Here is a 22,182-nt window from a genome sequence, read left to right on the forward strand (position 1 = left end):
GGTATCTCTGTCCTGCAGAGTTAGTTATGCAGGCACATGGATAAGCATTAAAGGTGGTTGTCTGTCTACCACCCCCCCCCCGCTCCCCCCGCCCCCCTGCCCCCATTCCCCCAAAAGCCAAATATAGTAGGTGGGCAGAGAGGGGGCAGGTGCTCCTCTCCTCCAATCCCAGTGCTGGGTGTGAGTCAGAGTGAGTGGTGGGAGCACCTAGAGACAGACAGACAGACAGGGGCTGAGCGCCCACACACACACAACGGACTCACAATTCACTCTTGCACTCGAATACTAATGGGGGAGATGGTGCCGGAAACTTGGACGACCTCTAAGGTCATGGACCTCTCCCCGAGCCAGACAGAAACACGACGAATGTGTGACATGACAACAGAGAGGGAGAGAGAGAGAGAGAGAGAGATTGAGAGAGAGAGAAGAAGGAGAGATGTCATTGGCATTCCAGGGCAGTAGCCCAATCTGGCACTAGCCAGAAACAGAAACTTGTGACTGCCATGTTATTTCGGTACAGAGTGAACAGCATGATTGGATTTGTCTAGAAACACACCACGGACAGACTCATGGAACACACACACACACACACACACACACAGACACGCCCCCTGTTCAAACCAGCATCGGAAAGAACGCAGACAAGCGTCAGAGTTTGAACTAAAGCAACGCTTGTGTTGCAAGGATGCAAGGTTGTCCTACAGAAGAACTTGCAGACCCCCCCCCCCATGCCCTTGTAACCTCTTGTCCTACAACACACAGCTGCTGACAGAGGACCACCCCTAATGACAGGGGGCAGCAGACAGCTATGTATGTCAGTATGCGGCTAGAACCAAAAGGTGAAGGACACAACACACTCATGTCACCTATCTGAGGTGCCGCCGCGTGTGAGAGAGGGTGTGTGTGTGTGCAGTGATTGTTCTGGACAAATCTCCACGTGAGCGGAAGAAAAAGTGAGTTGGAGGGAGACTCTCAACTGGTCTCACTCACACACACACAACCACACACACACACACACACACACACACACACACACACACACACACACACACACACACACACACACACACACACAGAGTCGTGTTGACTTTCCCACTCTGACAGTAGGGGTTGAATACTACACCACGGCAGTAAGATATTAACATATAACATATTAACATATAACATATTAACATATAACATATTGCCAGACAGATGCTCAGAGTTCACCTGATTGATGCAGACTTAAAGCGTGCATTGTGGAATACGACAAACAGGTCATAACAACTTTCCACTCCATTATAAACAGCACATTATACAACAGTTAGTTCCGACCAAGTCATTTGATTGGATTTGATTGGACAAGAGGCATTCCATGAGTGCTGATATACACAGTATAACAGCACTGGGACTTTTAACTATATGTATCACTCCGCCGCACAGATGTTCTACTAAATGACCGTTAATTAGACTACATGTTTGTGTTCAGGTTAATTAGACTACATGTTTGTGTTCAGGTTACTAGGCAACAGTCCATTTGAAGTGTGATATTGCTTAATCAAACCACACAGGCCCACCTCATGAAGATGGTAGACTAGATTCAGAAGCTCCTGAAGTAGCTCGTATATCATAACCATATCATAATCTACATTTCGCAGACTTTAAAAATCAAAAAAGAATACAAAACAAAAAAAAACTAACTGATTAGCTAACCGGAGTCTGTGGCATAACATTACCGTAAGTCCATGCAGGAATTACAATCCGTAACTCTGGTGTTACAACCGCCGTGCTTCGATAAGTCAGCTCCTAAACCCCTTAAAGCCTAGTAGGGGTTTTCCTTGCGGGTTTGTGAGTCCACACACCGGTAGCAGGGGATCAGCGGATCACGAACCCCCACTCCTTCTGCCAAACCGGTCGGCAGCGTGTCTGAACCTCCACAGCCCTCCAGAGAAACATCCGGAGACAAACACACAAGCCACATAACATACTGTAGTACATATTTACATGCATACATACAGTGTCTTTGGCCTGTATGTGTGCACCAATCCCTGTAGGTCCACTGGTGTGACCCAGATTTAGACATGCTATACTTAGGGCTCAGGAGCTATAACCAGGCCCCATAGTTCCCCGGGCCTCAGTTGATACATGTGTGAAACTGTCTAGAAGAAGCATGCCGCCGTGACAGGGGAAGGCTTGGTGCTAGAACACCCAGAGGGCAGTTCCCCATTGTATATGACCCACCATGTTGGCGCACGTCAGGGATAGAGATGAGCTCAGCTCAGTACTCAGTTCCCTACAGAGATGACTGGAAAATAGTGGAGGCCACAGGACAGCATGGGGCCATGACTGGCATTGGTTCAGTTCAGAGAATGTCACCTCCCGGGACAGTCCCGCACAGTCCACCAGCACCGATCCTGAGAGGAGAGTATTGAAGCCTATAAATAATGCATCCTTCCTTCCTCTCTTCCCTTCTGGATTCCATCCTTCCGCCTCCTCCCTCCCCTCCCTTCCCGTCATAGTTCCTGCCTACCTATTTCGCTGTCGATATCCCCATCCCCCACTTTCTTCCGTCACCCCTTCTTTCGTTCTAGACACCTCCTCCTCCCCTTCCTTCCTTCCTCCCATCTGTCCATCTCTCAAGGTGACCATTAGCAGAGTTGTTGTCCGTTCCAGTATCTTCCAGGAGCACGGTAGTCATTCTTATTAGATGTGTTATATACCCTTGAAGGATCATCTAACTGTTAACAACAGTATTCAAATATCTGAAATATTGGGGATGCAGTTCAGGTTGGATCTGGATACAGGTGATTCACTATCTTCCTCAATATTTACCTTGCCGTGCTTCAGGAACACTGCGGTTTGTATCAGTGTCAAGCTCGTGGTGACCTGAAAGAATGTCATGTAAACACGGCAACGACGACAGACCACAAACCAGACTACAGTATCAATAATACTACCTCCTTCTGACCCTGGCCACTTTCACAACAACTTTCTACACATACAAGAGATTTACAGCTCAAAGACCTCTTTGTTGTCCCAGAGCAGACTGAAGATTTAGGCTAGTGGAAGTAAACACCATATTAGGTAATATGTTGTGATCAGCTCTACTGGGAGGATTACTACTCCATCCCCTGGCCAGGCACAGGTAGCTTAACCTCCGCTCACCACCAGGCTTTTAATCTCTCACAAACGGAAAGCAAAAAGTCATGAGGAAAAAAGCGGTTGAGTAGGTGTGGTCCAGATGAAGTGACTGACTTCCTGTAGTCCACTTCCTGTAGTTCATGTTATCCTGGGAGTTGTCAGTCATCTGTGATAGGCTAATTTAAAAAAGGGAGTCTATGGTTACCTACACAGGTATGGATACATGTTTACATTTTAACCATTTAGTTAGACATTTTTTATCCAAAGCGACTTACAATTAGAGATTACAGGGACAGTCTCCCTGGAGTAACTTTAGTTTAGGGCTAAGTGCCTTACTCAAGGGCACACTAGTGGCGGTGTTCCCAGGTAGGATTTTAATGACCATCTCATCACCAGTCCAACTCACTATCCACTATCCACCACTACCCCCATACATACAATCTGACAATACAAATCTAGCATGGAATATATCCTATTACTAGGAGTAATACTACTACAGTGGAGGTTGACTATCAACAAGACCTGGCAGTGTTGTTGTGGTTTTGCTGTAGTCATTACAAGGATGATTCATTGGACTCTGCTGCCACTGTTGGGGGGTAGATTTCAAAAACAGGACTTAATAACACCACTAATGTGTTTATAAACTATCAGCGCTGCAGAGTATATACAATCAAATTTGTTGTTTGATAATTGAACGATGTGTCACATGTGAGCGCGTTACTGTCCTAGGACACACAAGCCAAGGCAAGGGAACCTACAATGTTCCATGATGTCCAACAACACACATGGGTAACTTTCTTTATTATGGCGCACTCCAGTGAAGCACGCAAACCGCGCGTATTGGGGGAAATCCGAAATATTTATCCAATTATTTATCGCCCGAATATCTCAATCTGACTAGTTTTCACTTGCAGTTGTTTAATATTTAACTAGTTTTTTTGTTTAACCCACATGCGATTCATGATCATGTTCTCCACCGTTACTTTGCGTCTTGTTTGTGTGTTTTCTTTTCGATTACACACAACAGAGACCCCGTGGGCGCCCAGGCGTTTCCAGTAGCCCCCCGTATCAGGGGCGCACAGGAGGTAAAATGGTTCCTTTATGTGGAGACCATGTGCACGGCGTGGAGCTCACCCAAAACCGATACAACTCAACTTCTTACTGTTAAATATGACACGAACACATGCATGATCTGGTCATTATATACAATGTGTCAAATTACTCCTTTTCTATTATTAGTAGTAGTCTAGTAGTTTCTATTAGTATCATACTAAGCACGTTCGGGTAACATAAGGAAGACAGTACAAGACGCATACCTTACCTTACACAGCCTGTCCAGACGCATGGATCGGCACAAGGTGTTATCAGTTCACCATAAGAGTAGAGGATTTAAAACGGTGCTCTCATAAAAAAAAGACGGCACTTTGTCTGATGGATTCTACTAAAACACAAGCCTTAGTTCTAGCGTTTTTTCTTGACAGGTGGTGAGGGTAACATTTATGATGGAAGGTAGTGTGGATCGAGTTGCAGTTTTGCGCTTATTTGGCGGAGCGAGGGGGGGGGGCGAAGGAACCACCTAACCCCGCCTTCTCATTATCATGCAGTGTTGTACATGAGGTCGGCCCATAGGCGCTGGTCACTTTCGCATCTTCTGCAGTTTTTTTTGGACGACGGTTTGCTTAATCTCAGACCTGTGGTTTACTGATTCTTAGAAGGGCGCGCGACTTCACCTCAATGCTCCAAAATATCCAATTTATGTTATTTCAGAGGCTGCACAAGTTTGATTAGAAGGTGAGAAGTGAGGCGCACACACACACACAAACAAACAAACACACACAAACACACACACCAAAAAGAAACAACAAAAATAATCTTCCACAGCCATATTTTATTCACAGGCAAATAAAACATTTAGACATGAATCTGTCGAATCGTGATAAGAACACCCTTCCCTCCTCCCCCGTCTCCAGCTCCACCTCCACACCAGAAGAAGAGGCTCGTGTGAGTTGAGAGAGAAGAGTCCGTGTGAGTGAAGGGCAGTAGTTAAAAGTAGGATGAAGTTGCTCCTACGACACGTTGATCTAAGGTCACTCTTGCCTAGGCCCTAGGGGGAGAGTTAGCTAAGTGGCAAGGTGTTTTGGCACCAGTAAAATCAGGAGACTCAGGGTGAGATGCCAGCGATTGTTATCTTGACAGGTAGCCCAGATAACACAGAGGATCCCACATGTTCATAATGTTTTCGTTTGGCTAGGCAGGATAGTCCGTGTCAGAGCGGCAGTTTACTCTCCGAGTAGAAAGCAGCCTGCGCCTACATTTCCCAGAGTGCCCTGCGTCTCCCAGCGTATCTGTTAAGAGATGAAGGCAACAAGTCTCTGGGGATTTGTAGTCCACTTGATCTGACATCTGACCACCTCCTTGAAGTCTCTTTGTAGTCCAACAGGCAAAACGACAAGCACAGTCTCCCTCTTCAGACATGTACAATATTCACAATATATACACACACGCACGCACACACACACACACACACACACACACGCGCACACACACACCCCGCCCTCTGTGAGCTTTGCCGTATGGAGCCGTAGGACCTGGTCGTCCTCGGGACACACACGCACACGGCTGGTCTGTCCCTCTCCTTCTCACTTGCCCTCCAGAAGGGGTTTGATGTCTTTGATGCCGTGTTCCGTCGCCACGGTGATGATGTGGTCCAGAGCGTTCAGGCGTCCCAGCAGTTTCACCACCTCTCTAATGTGATCCCTGGGGGGGGGGGGCAAGAGAGAACAGATGTATCAAGCACCTCTCCTAACAAACCAACAAACCCACTGTAGAAGCTTTTTAAAAATACACTTCATGACGCGTGCGTCAGCCTGCGGATAGTGAAACTCACTTGGCGGCCCTCCTCTCCATGTCGGAGGCCACCAGGCTGCCGCGCTGCAGGGTGCTGGCCAGGTGGGTCAGGTAGCGGCAGAACGGCTCCAGCTGAGGCAGCGTCTGCTGCCCCTTCAGCCCCGCCAACCACTGGGCAGGGATACACTCCACCACCTTGGATTGGACCACAGAGGAGGAGAGAGTTACAACAACTGTTACAGCACTACAGAAAAAAACACAGTGTGTGTGGGTGGGGGTGGAGGGTGGGGGAGGGCATCTCATAGGGCTTTCACATCGGCAAAGAACCGTTCCGGTTCGCGTTTGGTAACCTCCGAACCTTGGTGATGTCTGGCGAACCAGCCCGCGTTCATACCAGTGTAACCAGAACGATGGGTGATGAATGGGCGGGATAAACAAAAATGTCACAACTAGATGGCAGCTACTTCACCAGAAATTAGGATAATATCTGCCACTACAGTATCCGAAATAAACACTATTTTCTATGAAACAAAACAAAAGACACTTTCTACACGCATTCTCTTACTAACCAGCTGCTCCATTACTGGAATAGAAATGGCTTGCGAGATTTGCGTTGGTTGCGCCGCGAACCAACTTTTCAGTCTCCGAACCAATTGAGTTTCGGTCTCAACGCGCTGGCCGGTTCCAGACTTGGTCCACGAACGTGAACCGGAACGGTTCTTTGCCGGTGTGAAAGCCCTATCAGTGTCATCAACGGCACAGCCCTGCGCACAGCTTTTTATGCTGTTGGAAGCTATTCTGTGTGTGCGTGCGTGTGTGTGTGTGTGTGTGTGTGTCTCACCTTCTGGCTCTTCTCTATGTTGTCGTCCCCACCGTCGGTGCTCTGCAGAGCAGAGAGGATGTATCTGTTCAGAGTGCTGTCCAGGGCCAGCTCTCTCAGACTGGAGTTAGACAGGATCCCGTCCCACTGCAGGATATTCCCTAAGAGCTGCAGAGAGACAGACAGGCAGACAGACATGCACAGACAGAGACAGACAGAGAGAGAGACAGACAGAGAGGGAGAGAGAGAGAGAGAGAGAGAGAGGAAGGGGTTAAACACGCCATCGTCACACAGGCCTCCTCACAGGCACAAATGATCAGAGAATGTTCTGTGGTTGTACTGTAGTACAGTGCTAACACCGTACCTTCACACAGGACCAGAACTGCCTCTGGAAGAAGAGGTAGGGACCGCTGTTCTTGTTCTCCAACACGCTGGAGGGAGGGAGGGGGACGCATTTAATGTTAATAGGATTAACGTTTAATAATTCATGTTTAATAATGTTTTTTTGTTTTTAAGAATGAGCACGGGAGGAGAATATCCGAGTCTCTTGTGACAGCGTCTTACTTTTTGGGGTACAGCGGTAAGAACACGTCATCGTCCAGGGTCCGTCTGGTCCGCAAGACCACCGTCTTCAGCAGCTCCTGGTGGAGAGAAGAGAAGAAGAACATAATCACAAACGTCACTCTCAACCATACTTTGAGGTTTGTAGTGTTGTGAGGGTATTGTACCTGTGTTATTTGTGTGTGTTTGTTGTGAGGGTATTGTACCTGTGTGTGAGAGTGAGTGTGTGTGTGTGTTGTTAGGGTAGCGTACCTGAGTGTTGTTTGTGTGTGTGTGTGTGTGTGTGTGTGTTGTGAGGGTAGCGTACCTGAGTGTTGTTTGTGTGTGTGTGTGTGTGTGTGTGTGCTGAGGGTAGCGTACCTGTGTGTTTGTGTGTGTGTGTTGTGAGGGTAGCATACCTGAGTGTTGTTTGTTTGTGTGTGTGTGTGTGTGTTGTGAGGGTAGCGTACTTGTGTGTGTGTGTGTGTGTGTGTGTGTGTGTGTGTGTGTGTTGTGAGGGTAGCGTACCTGTGTGTGTTGTGTGTATGTGTGTGTGTGTGTTTGTGTGGTGAGGGTAGCGTACCTGGGTGTTGCGGTTCTCTCCGTGCATCACGGTGGGGTAGCCCTTGATCAGCTTGTGCATGAAGCCCACCAGCCTGGCCGTCTGGCTGCTGGAGAGGGGGTCCCACACCTGGTCTGCTAGCACTGGAACACACACACACACACACACACACACACACACTTCCTGTTATACCCTTCCACTTTCTAACGTAATCGACGATAAGACAGTAGGGTTTGGGATCAACGTAAGGCTGCGTCTCTGTCTGTCAGACCACAACACACCTACGGCCAACCTGCCTACCTAGGGTTACCTGAGCTCAAATAGTTTTTTGTTGCTTTTTTAGCTTTATTGGGATAGAGAGAGTAGAGATTGACCGGAAGGATGGATGAGAGAGAGAGAGGGAGAGGGGGGGTGACATGCAGGACATAGGGCCAGATCTAACCGGGGATCCTGTGATGATATGGCATGGCCTTATTGTGCCCCCCCCCCCCCCCCCGCTCTAATTGAATTATTTAGTCATTTAAAGGCAATATTAAAAATATGGGTTTTTAGTCTTAATTATGACATTTGAAGCCCACCCCCCGTACTCGATCTTCACACCGATACTGTGACATAACCAAATAACAGTCCTAGCTTTTCCTAGCAGTTTCAGCAGGACTACACTTCTCAACATGAGGATCAGGCTGACGTCTGTGTGTCTGTGTGTGTGTGTGTGTGTGTGTGTGTGTTGCTAACCTGCTAGTTTAGGCAGTATGACTCTCTCCACGATGGCAGGTAAGAGGCTGAGATCCGTGTCTCCTTTCTGCATACTGCTTTGCTCCGCACAGCCGTAGAACAGCAGCGACTCGAACCACAGCATGTACTCAAAGTTAGCACAGTCCATCTGCAAGGGGGGGGGGGGGGGGAGACGTTGGTTTTTGCTGGTCTACATGGGGTCATGTACACACACATACACATACAGTCTCTTCAAGTGCACTCGTGCGCCCGCACCCACTCTCTCCTAAGCCCATTCTCCGAGATGTTATATAAACAGAATGACAAGCATGCTCACACGCACACGCACAACCACAGACACACACACACACACACACACCCCTACCTCTAGGGGGCTCCATGTGATGAGCTGCAGTCTGACCAGGGGGTTGAACAGCTTGGGCAGACACAGGCCTATGTAGGCGTCCCTGTAGCAGGTGACGTACAGCCGCCTCCACACCTCGAAGCGAGACTTGATGCAGTCCAGCGAGTGGAAGTCCTCCATCACGTCCTCAAACGCCTTCTTGCACTCCCTCACGATACGGTCTGCACGGGAGCACAGCGACAACGTGCACGTTCACAAGGTGAGCACACTGAAGACAGGCCTTCTCCAGAATGACATTGACATTGAATGACAATGACATCGTGTGGTGAGGTGAGACTACTAATGTCAGGCTGGCTCATCTAGTCTGGCTCCTGTCAAACAGGGACTTAGAAGAGGGTTTGTCTTGTCACTAATGCCTTTGCTGGTGTGTGTGTGTGTGTGTGTGTGTGAACTGTAAGGCAGAGTAGGGTGGTGTATCTGTCCGGGAGTGTGTGTGTGTGAGAGAGATGGTATGAAAGAGTGAAAGACTGAGGTTGTATGTATACCTGTCTGTGTATGTGTGTGTGTGTGTGTGTGTGTGTGTGTGTACCTCTCTCCTGGTTGTAGCCGGTGACGTCAGTCGAGGTCTCCTCGTCGTCCGAGGACAGGCCTTCTTTATGCTCCGCCCTCTTCCCGTTCTGCTCTCTGGCTTGACGCCTCCGCGTTCTGGTTTTCCCGCCCGGGAAGCAAACAACCCAAAACATTAGCCAATGAACACGAGTGACGCAATCAAATCTCTCCCGCGGGGGGTTCGTTTGAGGAGACCGAGTACGTCCCTCCAAATGTACAAAGCGAGTAATAGTAATAATAATAATAATAATAATAATAATAATAATAATAATGGTGAATCATCAGTCACTTCTATAGCATGCTGTTGTGGTGTAGTGACGATATGAAACATTCAACAGAGAGTATTAGCGAGTAGCTTACCGCCGCGCCTCCCTCTCAGCGATCCTCCTCTGGCGTGCGTGCTCCTGATAGGCCGTGCGGTCTCGACCAAACAAGTCCAGGTTAGGAGTCATCACTGCCTTGCCTGAAAGAGATGTTGGCATGTTAGAATCAGGAAGACATGGGGAGAGCCCTAAAAAAACACTACTCTGACCCCCCCACTGACCTCTACGCTTCTCAAGTTAGGACAACAATAACTGACAGAAGCAACCATGTATGAATACCAGAACGTCTATCAATTAATTAATAACCTAATCAATTCATATGTGACACAGGGTCTTTTCTATAAAACCTACTCATGAATCAAAACCATCAGATGGAGAAGTAAGTTGATTAATCCATACCTAGGAAACTTGCTGGGAAACAGTTAAATATTTTTTTCAAAATAGGAAAGAAACATTTGTGCATTTGACAAGTTGAGTCAACACTAATTAAAATGTCCCCCCCCCCCTTTTTTCCCCCCATATTCACTTAATTTCACTGATTTCATTTCACATTCATACCAAGACAGGTTTAACATTTCATAATCATCATCGAGACACACAACTTGGTTTCCACTTACCTGGTGTCGGCATTTTATCAACATTTACAATCATTCATTTGACTTAAAAGATCTGTCTGTCAGTGACATTGGCAGAGCTCGTTCACCGACTTTCACAGTGTCTGTCCCTGAGTCAGAGGGACTTCAGACACAGCGCTCAGACACGGCTGTGGCCGTGACCGAATCACCTCAGCCACAAGAGGAGCACAGCTCAAACGGCCCCTCTGTTACACAGCTCACCTCGCGCACACACAAGCAGACAGACACACACACACACACGCGCACGCATACCACACACACAAACACGCACGCAAGCGCACGCATACACGCACGCACACGCACGCACAACAGGAATAGTTGAGAAAGGGGTCTAGACAGGAGAGGGGTTTAACTAGAGGATGGGGGGGGGGGCACACACACAATCGCACGCACACACGACACAGACACACACACAGACACACACACGCACACACACACACGCACACACACACACACGCGCACACACACGCGCACACACGCGCGCACACACACACACGCGCACACACGCGCACACAGTGAACCAACGAGGCCGTTCAAAGAAATAATAAAAACCTTCAAGATGGACTGACTTGAAAGGCTTGCAAACTCCGCCGATTCATCTTTAATATCATCCTGTCTTCTCTGGACGAGTCGCGAGGCCCGTTGCCTTAGTAACTGGTGCATGGCGGCCTCCAGATCCAGGACGGCGGGCACCTGAAAAATATGATACCTTCTGTGACCTCTGACCAGTACCGGGGGTGGAGACCGAGTCACGGGGAGATCTGATTGGTGCAGGGGGACCAGAGAGCCATATGACAGACGCGACACGACAGAAACTCGCCAACTATCATACTTACCTTCTAACTACTTTAATGGAGTCATTATCTCCTATAATGTACGATTTTAGATGTAATAATGACATTCTATCTATAGCATGTCAGACATGAAAAAATGTCATTGTGTTATGCCAATGCGACTGTTTTTGAACGCAGGAAATAATGCGATTGTGTTATTGCAATGCGACTGTTTGGACGCGTTCTATCACAATGCTCTCTGACCCCCACACCGATAGACTCCGTTGACCGTAATACATCGTTCCTCTGAGGTGAGCCTAGGGAGTAAAATCCTTGTTAGAGAGTTGGCTGTTTATCAGCTTAGCCGATGGCTGGTTATCTCTCCTCTCCTCGAGGACACAACTGAACAGCTGCAGGACCGAGGCCGTAAGTCAGGTGTTAAAAGAACGGCGATAATTTTTAAGACGTTGATTATAGGTTACTATTGTAGTTGTCCATTGCTGTGATGAAAAACATGCGTTTCTGGTGATTCTACTAAAAACGAGTTTCAAATGCAAGAGACCACTTTAAGTCACTACTTTCACTGACAAGGTAGTAAGCCTTACAAGATGGTAGACACATCCTCATACTCGATCTTTTCAGTTTGTAAAGCGTCTTTGAGTGTCTAGAAAAGCGCTATATAAGTCTAATGTATTATTATTATCGCAAGACACAGATAATGTAGCCATTACTCTTATTTGTAATTAATACAAAAAATCCACCAAAAAACAAACAGAAAGTCAGGCGGCAGATAATTTCTCCCTTACCTTTTCGCCGAAACACTCAAGCAAGTCTCGAACATACCCTCGCATCTCTTGCAAGAATTTGTACTGCTCTGCGTTGTCATTGGACGAGCCCTCCAGGCGCAGAATGGCACTCTGGGAGGTCACTAACTCGTCTTGCATCGTCTCGTTGCGCTTAGCGTTAGCGTCGTGCCCCGCACGCATTTGGCTAAGCCTAGAGACAACAGCACACAACAGGAGAGACACTAGGGGTGAGTGCTACCGACCGGGGGAACTTGCCTGGGGTTCAGTTAGTCAACGTCTGAAGGTATTGAGGTAGAATACAGGTAAGAGTGTAGTGTAGTGTGGGGGGGGGATCTGTCCATGGTGACTTTGGCATTAGCGTTGCGCCCTCCCCTGCATTCAGAGAGCTGACCCTGGCCCAGGGGCGTAGATAGGAGAGGCACGGGTGAGTAGGATGACTGTGTGTCGTGAGGTAGACGTAGAGTTTACAGGTAGTACGGTAGAGAGAGGATAGTGAGGGTGATTATTCACTGCTCCGTTTATTCACTACTCCTGGGTCAGGTGTGGGCATGGGTTATGTTTGGGCTTCGTGTGTGTAGCCTCGATAGAGTCATGTGGTCTGGATCTGCTGGCAGCGGGCCCTGGTCTCCGGGCAGGAAGGAACACAGGACTGACAGTGGTAGTGGGAGCAGTAGCAGTAGTGGAGTAGAGGTGAGGACTGATGCCACTCGACCTACCTGTCTCTCAGACGTTTCTTTACCAGATCAGTAGTGACAGGGGTCAGGTCGCTACTAGGGGCCGTATAGGGGACTGAAACCTCTGTTCTCACGGGCTTGCTGTCCTCAGCGCCCACGCCGCTGTAGGTGAACGGCATGTTGTAGGTGGAGCCGTAGGGCTGCTGGTCATAGCTGCTCTGGTAGTACATGCTATTGTCCTCCGGCTGGCTGCTCTGGACCTAAGACAATGACAACAACAACAACAATCACATTTAGCCATCATCAATAGCAATGCTCATAAAGTTAGCAAACACATGTCAGGGTTCGACATTCACTTTTATTTTACTTGCCCTGGGCAATCGAGCAACTGTTAATGTCGAACCCTGCATCAGTGTTTCCTCTATATGCATTTATTGGTGGCGGGCCGCCACGAATGAATTTCCTCCGCCACTAATCGATTCAGACAGTCCACTTTGATTCAGGCTGCGCAGAAAGGCAGCGAGTTATTATGACCGGAGAACAGAAAAAAGCAGATTGAAGCTAGATTTAGGCCGCTTCCAGACCAACATTTCGTTACGATTTAGGGCGTAGTTATTTACAATATGTTACAATGTTGCAATTAACCTCGTCGTTTGTGTTCGCACTGCAATCGAGACTGAATCGCTCTCAAGTCTCAACAGAGCTTTCAAAACAGTTTTGTGATTGGTCCGAATTTAGCAAGACATTTGGATTTCTCTCTTCTCCCGTCGCCGGTGCCTTTAATCCCATATCCTAATCGAAAATGCAACATCATCAGCGACGACTGTGGGTTATTGCATTTACTGCTTATTATGTTTGCGTTATGCTAATAAATGTAGATCCACACAGGTATACAAACTGAGCTCCGTTTACTGTCAAGTGCCATTCATTCTGACAACACACACACACAGGTCGTAAAGCTCTAACGGACGTACAGAACTTGACGTCGTAAAGTGCAACAAAGTGCTGCAATGACATACTGTCGTACATAACACTGCTGTTCTCTGGTTCATGTTCTTATACCAGTGCTCAGTATAGAGTATTTTAAATGAACATTCGTAATGTATGTCTCTGATGTTCATGGTCAATTAAATCAGCCTATTTTGTGAAACAAATAATGTTCCCGCTAATGGGTTAACCGAGCAGCCTCGCACCTGACGCTAGCTTCGAACTATTCATAGCAATATGCGCTGGGCAAAAATAATCTATTGCCTCTAAAATCACCACGAACAGAACGGCGGAGGTACGGGTAAGCAGGGCTCATGTTGGTGTCATCAAAGGTAAGAGTTGGTTTTCTTTAACTCAACTGATAGCATTACTTTGCTGTTGTTGTTTACCGAATGCTCCATCTGACTGTCACACTGTGATTTTACTTGTGTAAACAGTTAATGAGTAACGTTAGCCGGTTTTGTGCGTGTACTCTCATGTAGGCCTACTTCGTATTGATCTTTCTGTGTGTGTGTGTGTAATGCGCGTTCCGCATGTTCCGCTGCAGCTGTAGGATATATTGGTATTTGATCACCTTCTATATAAAATCACCTGCTCGGCTTTAATGACTTAACCGCTATTTAAGAAATTATAATTGTTGCCACCCTCTAGTTTTTGGTGAAACTACGTCCTTGTTTTGAGCGCCAGTGCGCGTTTTATGCGCGTGCGCTGCGCGCGCGAAAGATAACCGCTCCGCCACTAATGTGAAAAATCCTGGAGGAAACACTGCTGCATGTATAATAACCTTCTGTATTATCTTTTTTCTTTTGACTATCTTTGGCATTACAACTTTGTTTTGAAACCAAGCTGAAGGATGCTACAGTGTATGGTTCTGATTGGCGGTCAGTCACACTATGGTAACTTAACTGATGACTGAACGTTATGTGTAATGAGGTCTTGCAGGTCTAACTGGCGGTGTGTATGACGTGTGTCTCTCACCTGGGGGATGCTGATGCCCTTCCTGATCTGCTCCTGCTCCCAGCGGTTCACCTCCTCATCATGCCCCCCGGTGTTCAACGCCTCGTCATCGCTCCCCTCTATGCCTGGGGAGGTCAGGGAGGGGTGAAGGGAGACGGGTGTTAGCGTCAATGTGATTCCCATGTCTGGGAGCATAGGGATCGACCTGCTACTGGATAATATGGATCTTGGAGAGCCTCTTTTTGTTGTTGCTGAATTCAAAAGCAGCCCCTTGCCCCTAATCTCTTCTAGACCAGTGGTTCAAATCATAATTGCTTTGTACTTGAGTAGTTGAATCAGGTATGCTGGTGGTGGAACAGATCGAATATGTGGAGCGGCTGGGGGACCCCAAGGAGAGGCTTGAGAACCACTGTTCTAGGGTAGTGGTGGTCTAGTGGATAGTGAGTTGGACTTGGGATCGGAAGGTTGTGAGTTCAAATCCCGCCTGAAACCACACCACTACTAGTGTGCCCTTGGGTAAGGCACTTAGCCCTCAGTTACTCCAGGGGGAATGTCCCTGTAATTCTTAATTGTAAGTCGCTTTGGATAAAAGCGTCTGCTAAATGGCAAAATTAATTTAAAATTAGACACTCCTGATTTAAGCAGATTGGTTGTTTCTCTTTGGTAGCTACCCGAGGTCAACACTGCCCTAGAAATCCTGTTTCCAACCCATCTTGTCTCTAACTTGCATACAAGTTCTTTAACCTGCAGTGCCCATCTCCAGTGTTTCCTCTACATGCATTTCATCGTGGCGGGCCGCCACGATGGAATTTCCTCCGCCACCATTCAGATTTCTCAAAAAAAAAAAAAAAAAAAACTCAAATTTTTTTTTTTTTTTTTTTTAATTTTTTCACTAAAAGTGCACCTAAATCCACGCCCATCTCTCTCTAACCGCTGATCCAAAATCAGATTAATGACATTCAGTTGACGACGTGACACAAGGGCTCCTGATTGGTCTAAATGTGAACTGTGGTATTATTGTTATTGTGTACAGGCCACCGTAGTGACATCCGGGGGGTATTCCATCAACATCGCTAAAGGGAAAATCCAGGTTTAGTCTGATAAATCTCGCGAGAGTTCTTACAAATATCCAGGCATGCTTGAGTGTGTTGTTGACAATCGTTCATGTCCTTCATTAAACGTTTAGCTTTGTCATTTGATACGCCGCCTACGACTACCATCTCTCTGCACTACAGTAAACAGTTAATCAGTAACGTTAGCCGCTTTTGTGCTCATGTAGGCCTACTTCGTATTATATTATAGCTGATGATCTTTGTGTGTGTATGTGACTGTCAGTCACAAGTTTATATTCTGTATATTCATTATTTATTTTTTTTGGCCATCCTCTAGTTTTGGCTGTGATTAGAAAAAAAAAAAAAAAAAAAAAAAAAAAACGTTGTTTTGAGCGCGCGTGCGCGTTTCATGCGCGTGCATGCGAAAAAATCGCGCGCGCTACGCGCGCGGTCACGGCCACCCGCCACCATTGTAAAAATTCCTGGAGGAAACACTGCATCTCCATTGCAATCTTGTTTCTCGCTCTCATTCCTGGCCTTACTTATCTCTTAGCTGATTCTTCTCTAACTCACCCCATCTCCTGTGACTCACCTATCTCCTCGGCGATCTTCTGTCTCTGGCTCTTGTTCCGGACTCCGCTGAAGCTGATCCTCTTGTCGTCCTCGTCCTCGTCCTCGCTGCCGTCCTGGTCCTCCTCTCTGACCAGGCGCTTCTTCGGGGCCTCCGTCTCCACGAGGGGGGGCTCGCCTCCCAGCTCCCTCGCCAGCTGACGGCGTTTCCTGGCCGCGTGGATGAACGCTGCGTCTGGGATCTCACCTGGTGGGATGGGAGGGGGGATTCAAAGTCAGCAAGGTGGCAGTGGACGCCTCTCCTCGTCAAAGAGAAGACAAGGAGAGGAAACCTCTTTACATTGGGATTTTCTGGGCATTTATCGCCTTTATCCAAGGCGACTTTACACCAAATACATTTCTCTAAGTAAGTGATCATCATCTCTCCATCACTCACAGCAAGAAAAAGTAATCTATACTAGGGCCAGGGGCCATTAGCAGTCATAATGCTAGAAGAAGGAAGAATTACGATTTAGTTATTTTCTCGAGACTGTTGGGGTGCACCAGTTGTTCCTGTGGTGAACATGTGAGTTGCGTACCGGGTTTGAGGGTGGTGAGAGTGGAGAGCGTAGTGGAGAGCGTGTTGGAGAAGACTCCGGCAGTGGTGTTGCTCTTGGAGGTCTGACTCTGACTCTGACTCTGACTCTTCTGATCCTCCTCCGGTTCATCAGTGCTGTCCACCTCCATCTCCTCCTCCCCCTGCTCACTGCCCGCATGGCTGTTGGGCTCTTCCTTAATGACGGCCAGAGGCAGGCCAGAGGCATCTAGAGAGAGAAAGAGAGAGAGAGAGAGAGAGAGAGAGAGAGAGAGAGAGAGAGAGAGAGAGAGAGAGAGAGAGAGAGAGAGAGAGAAAGAGAGAGGGGGGGGGAGATAATCTGTTATCATCTGACAATTTGTTTCAAAAGCACAATATATGAGGTCAATTGTCGACTGAATGACCTGTTTTAAACTGTCACTTATGTCAACGTATACTCATAGCACTGTCAAGTGTGAGGCGCCGTCAGCCCACCTGTGTTGGACTCCTGCTTGACGTAGCCAGTCTTCTCCAGGTCATCCTTGTATTCCTTCTTCAGCTGTTTGACAATCTTCTTGCTGTAGTTGGATTTCTTCACTCGGAACACCTCAGTCTCATCTGCACATCGCATGGACAAAGAGGGGTCAGAATAACAATCCATTACTAATAAATGTTGCTATCTGATTGGTGCAACAAAGCAGATCCATCTCTCATGTTGACATGCAGGGGACAATGTAAACATCAGCCAACACGCTGGATTAGATCATCCCTGTGCACAACGGAATACTTCATAATTTTTTAGATTTCCTTCTAATCACCTACTGTTAACACTCGTTCTGACACTGAATGCATGCACGCTTACAAACCACCTCTAACTATCAGCTAAGCTATCCATTATGCAGTCTTTATCATGCCATAACGCCAACGCTACCTAAGTAGCTTAGCATAGTTAGTTAGGTAATTAACACTCGTTCCTGAATGCATGCACGCTTACAAACCACCTATAACTATCATCTAGCTATCCGTTATGCATGATGTTGTTTATGCCATAACGCCAAAGTAAAGCTACCTAAGTAGCTTAGCATAGCGAGCTAGCATGCATGATGTTTATGGCTAGAACGCCAACGCTACCTAAGTAGCTTAGCATAGCGAGCTAGCCTGCTAGCCTTACCTTCATCATCATCGAAGCTGAGCAAACTGGCTTTATTCTTCCTCTCCTTCCTCGCGGCCTTGGCGGGGTTTATGGTGTTTGGCGGGAACCCGTTGCCGTGGTGACCGTCGTGGAGCCCGTCTAGCCCGGGGATGGTGAAGGCTCGAGCCCCATCCTCCTCCTCCTGCGCCAGAGGCCCGCATGGCTGCAGTGATGTCTGGCTCTGTGTCTGGGCTGCTGGCTGGATGATAACAACATCCTCCTTCTCGTCTTCGTCAGACTCGTTCCTCCGTCGCAGGTTGACCTTTTTCGCTCTTTTAAACATGATTAATGATTTCTTCGGATATTACTGCCTCAAGACGTCTCAAGATCAAGAGAATCGGGAGAAGCGCCGCGCAAAATAGGGTTCGCAGCGAAAGGCAGCAGACATTTTCTGCTGTCAAACACGTTTCTTCTTCGAGTGGTGTGACCCACGAGTGTGTAGGTTTCAACGGTGTCTCAAGGTCGTTGCTGCCCCCTGTTGTTGGACGGACTGGGGTTTGGACAACCTCATACCAAATCTATCTATCTATCTACAGGTGCAACTCAAAAAATTAGAATATCGTGCAAAAGTTCATTTATTTCAGTAATTCAACTTAAAGGGTTAAACTTAGATATTATATAGACTCATTACATGCAAAGCGAGATATTTAAAGCCTTTATTTGTTATACATTTGATGATTATGGCTTACAGCTTATGAAAACCCCAAATTAAATATCTCAGAAATGTTTTATATTACATGAAATCAATAAGAAAAGGATTTTAAATACAGAAATGTCAGCCCTCTGAAAAGTATAATCATGCATATGTACAATGCAATGAGTCTATATAATATTTAAGTTTAACCCTTTAAGTTTAATTACTGAAATGAATGGACTTTTGCACGATATGCTAATTTTTTGAGTTGCACCTGTATCTATGATGGAATGATGAAAACCACAAAACGTCGATGTACAAAACAAATTGATATACACTATTGGCTAAAGCCTGCTTGTGAACACGCATCACTTTGTAACCTATTGCTCTGCTGTCTGTATATTGAGCTGATCTCTTTCACTTTAAGTCTCTAGTCTCTTACCTTCCTTTGTCCTGTATCCATCTGGCTTTCTCTGTCTCTCTTAGATTTGAGGGGGGGTCAATGAAAGTGGATGGAGTGGATGAAAGGCTTTGTGAGAGGCACAGTGTAGGTTACCTCTCTCACCTCTCTCCTTACAGTAGGCCTACATGGAGGAAGCGCATTGCATTGCATTTACAAAATGTACGAAATGCAAGGCCTATATAAATAAAGTTGGATTTGATTTCATCATGTAGGATAACTTGGTCCTCTGTTTCACATAGACTAGTCCATTCCACAATAACACATTCCCTTATTTATGTAACAGGCAGGGGAGTTTAGTAACTGTGAATGGCCTGAGGCTATGACACAAGTTGACACACGTCTATACTCACATCCTAACTACATAAACAAGACAACAAACGCCAAGACATTTATGTCTTGAAAGCCTCAACATGTCTTTAGTTGAAGAACATCTACAGAACTGAATGCTGACAGCAAGACTGAAGGAACAGAAAGCGAGAGAGAAAAAAAACATCATGCTGAGAGACCCGGGGAGGTTCACCGTGGCTGTGTTTGAATCAAATCAAATCAAATCAAATTTTATTTGTATAGTGCATTTCTTACAAGATGCAACTCAGTGCGCTTCACATACTAACAGAGCCGCAAGCAGGCAAAAGTAAAAACCTGTACACTATAGAGCGACTACTAACCAGTTTGCCTACCAGCACCCAGCGGTGGACCTGCTAGCATAATGGCATACTATTCATACTAGGTATGACATAGATTTTGAGTATGCAGTGCGTTCACACTGTATAGTATGTGAAATTTGAGTATGCGAGAAATCTAGTATGCATGCTAGATTTTCCAGAATCTCAGAGTATGCGTCGAGAGCATACTATTCCTACTCAACTTCCCCAAAATGCATTGCGCGTCTCTTCAGTCTCGTCAAACCGTGTCATACAAACTCGTCATACAGCTGTTGTTTACATGGTCCGAGAGCCTGGAGACCGAAAAATAGCAATAAACAACATTCTTTGTACAGATTTGAGTGTGCGGATGCTGCTTTTTTTGCACTCTATTTGACACTCTTCAGCTGCAGCACCCCAGCTAAGTCTGATCACGGATGAGCGGTGGTATTTTCACTATATTGGGAATTTAGATGTCTATGTCGTCAAGATGCCACTTGAAATGCATAAAATCCAAGTATTATTCAAGACACACACACACACACACACACACACACACACACACACACACACACACACACACACACACACGGTCCCAGTATTGTAGCTTCAGACGAACAACTTGGTTGATATTGTGCTTGCTGTAGCAAGCCACACTATGTTATTGCTCATTTATTTTAATCCTGTTCTTTTACCAATTGCTAAGACAACAATGTGGTACGCTAGTTACTATAGTCAGCCCCAAAATGATTTTCCAACTTGTTTAGCTATTATGTTAGTAGAAGTGGTGCGAAAGGCATTCTGGGATACTGAGATGCATACTATAGTGTAAATAGTCAGCTGGTATTGGCATAATTATTATGAATTTAGTAGGCAGTATGCAGTATATACTCATTGAGTATGTAGTATGCAGTTTGCTAATATGCCATTTCGAACACAGCCTGTGCAATCCAATGCTTCTCAAATTCTAGGACTCTGATCAGGTAAATTGCATTCATATTTAATTTGTGAAATGTAATGGATGATGACCTGAACATTTAAAAAAAAATGTATTGCCCATTCTCACCAAGAAGACAATTATGTACTATAATAGCATTATTGTCGTTTAATTAATGAAAACTGCTGTGATCCAGTGCACGATATGTGGGCTACATTAAGATAAAATTACAGGGCTATTATTGGCCATGTAGCCTAGTGGGGGTGATTACATTGTTGAAATTAAAATGCCACAATAGATTAGATGGAAGTGTGGGTGACGTAATATAATTAATCACAGAAGAGAATAACACTCTGACGTTAAAATGATAATGAGGAGAGATATTCTATCTGGTATAACGACAAGGTAGTTTCCTTTAAGGGCTCCCTGTTCCAGCAGGTTATTTATAGCAATACTCCCTGGTCCTTTCCCCTGTATGAGTCTCCACTAACTGGCCATAGAGAAGATCGAGATGAGGAACAGTATCTAACTAAATGATCCTACCTTCACCCTCAATCAAGACCAAAGTACACATTTTCATAAGTTCCGGCAGTTTCTCCAGTTTAAAGAAACAGAAGGAGAAATGCAGGTCCATATGGTTCCTCTTTATTATTTTCAACATCCTAACATAAACCACATGACATTTTTCCCATAATGCCCTTTCCCAGCACTTAATGCCCTTCCCAATCACACCATTACAATGAAGTAACACATCGTCATCTTAGACCTCATATAAACATGGAAACTGTCGTTCTGAAATGTTCAGTGTGTCATCATTCTACACACACACACACAAAGGCCTATACTCTCTGTGGTGAGTCTTTCAAAAAAACAGGTTTGGAAGGCACTGATAATTCTAAAACATTGGAAAAAAACATGACCTTTTCTTAAGCCTGTGTCTCGTACAAGGCTGGTAAGATGCAGTTGGCAACACTGCACACTCTGTCTTGGCTGGACCTTTAGTTTGAAACCAGGAACAGGTGAACATGTGAACATCGGTAAACGGTCTCTCTCTCTCTCTCTGTGTGTGTGTGTGTGTGTGTGTGTGTGTGTGTGTCTGTGTGTGTGTGTGTGTGTGTGTTGCAGGCTCCTCTCTCAGATCAGGAAGGCTCAGGTACTGGGCACAGCACCAGCCAACATCTGGCTGCTGGGAGCCTCGCCCCGTTTCCTTAGTAACAGTAATCCACCTCCTCATTGGCCAGGATCAACGCTGTCCGACAAGGAATGTACACCTGAGAACGGACGAGACAAACACACACACAGAAAGAGAACAATACGTGAGGAGAGGCAGAGAAGAAAAGAAGAAGAAAGTGAGAGAAGGAGATCCAAATCAAGTCGTTTGTCTGTATTGTAGTGTGGCTCTTTCA

The 22,182-nt window shown here is 46.3% G+C and overlaps 2 protein-coding genes across 2 annotated transcripts in view; both read right to left on the reverse strand.

The window, feature by feature from the left end:
- Positions 1–5,088: 5,088 nt before the first annotated feature.
- paxbp1 (PAX3 and PAX7 binding protein 1) lies at positions 5,089–18,381 on the reverse strand (the record flags this gene model as incomplete). The annotated part of the gene is made up of 18 exons (XM_080549884.1): positions 5,089–5,877; positions 6,008–6,162; positions 6,809–6,955; positions 7,152–7,218; positions 7,352–7,428; positions 7,911–8,032; positions 8,625–8,772; positions 8,989–9,188; positions 9,557–9,672; positions 9,937–10,039; positions 11,104–11,227; positions 12,114–12,303; positions 12,830–13,047; positions 14,753–14,856; positions 16,376–16,600; positions 16,932–17,156; positions 17,402–17,524; positions 18,078–18,381. 18 exons carry the CDS (start codon positions 18,379–18,381, stop codon positions 5,760–5,762), a joined length of 2,766 nt encoding a protein of 921 aa, XP_080406010.1. The 3' UTR covers positions 5,089–5,759.
- Positions 18,382–21,441: 3,060 nt separating this feature from the next.
- LOC308174784 (1,4-alpha-glucan-branching enzyme-like) overlaps positions 21,442–22,182 on the reverse strand; it is a 27,017-nt gene continuing 26,276 nt past the window's right edge. Inside the window, exon 6 of the mRNA XM_080549885.1 lies at positions 21,442–22,047. Coding sequence (XP_080406011.1) covers positions 21,985–22,047 — 63 coding nt within the window. The 3' untranslated portion in view covers positions 21,442–21,984. The remainder of the gene's footprint in view (positions 22,048–22,182) is intronic.

This window comes from Nansenia antarctica (assembly GCF_963989245.1).
Source record: "Nansenia antarctica genome assembly, chromosome: 20".
Classification (NCBI taxonomy): Eukaryota; Metazoa; Chordata; class Actinopteri; order Argentiniformes; family Microstomatidae; genus Nansenia; species Nansenia antarctica.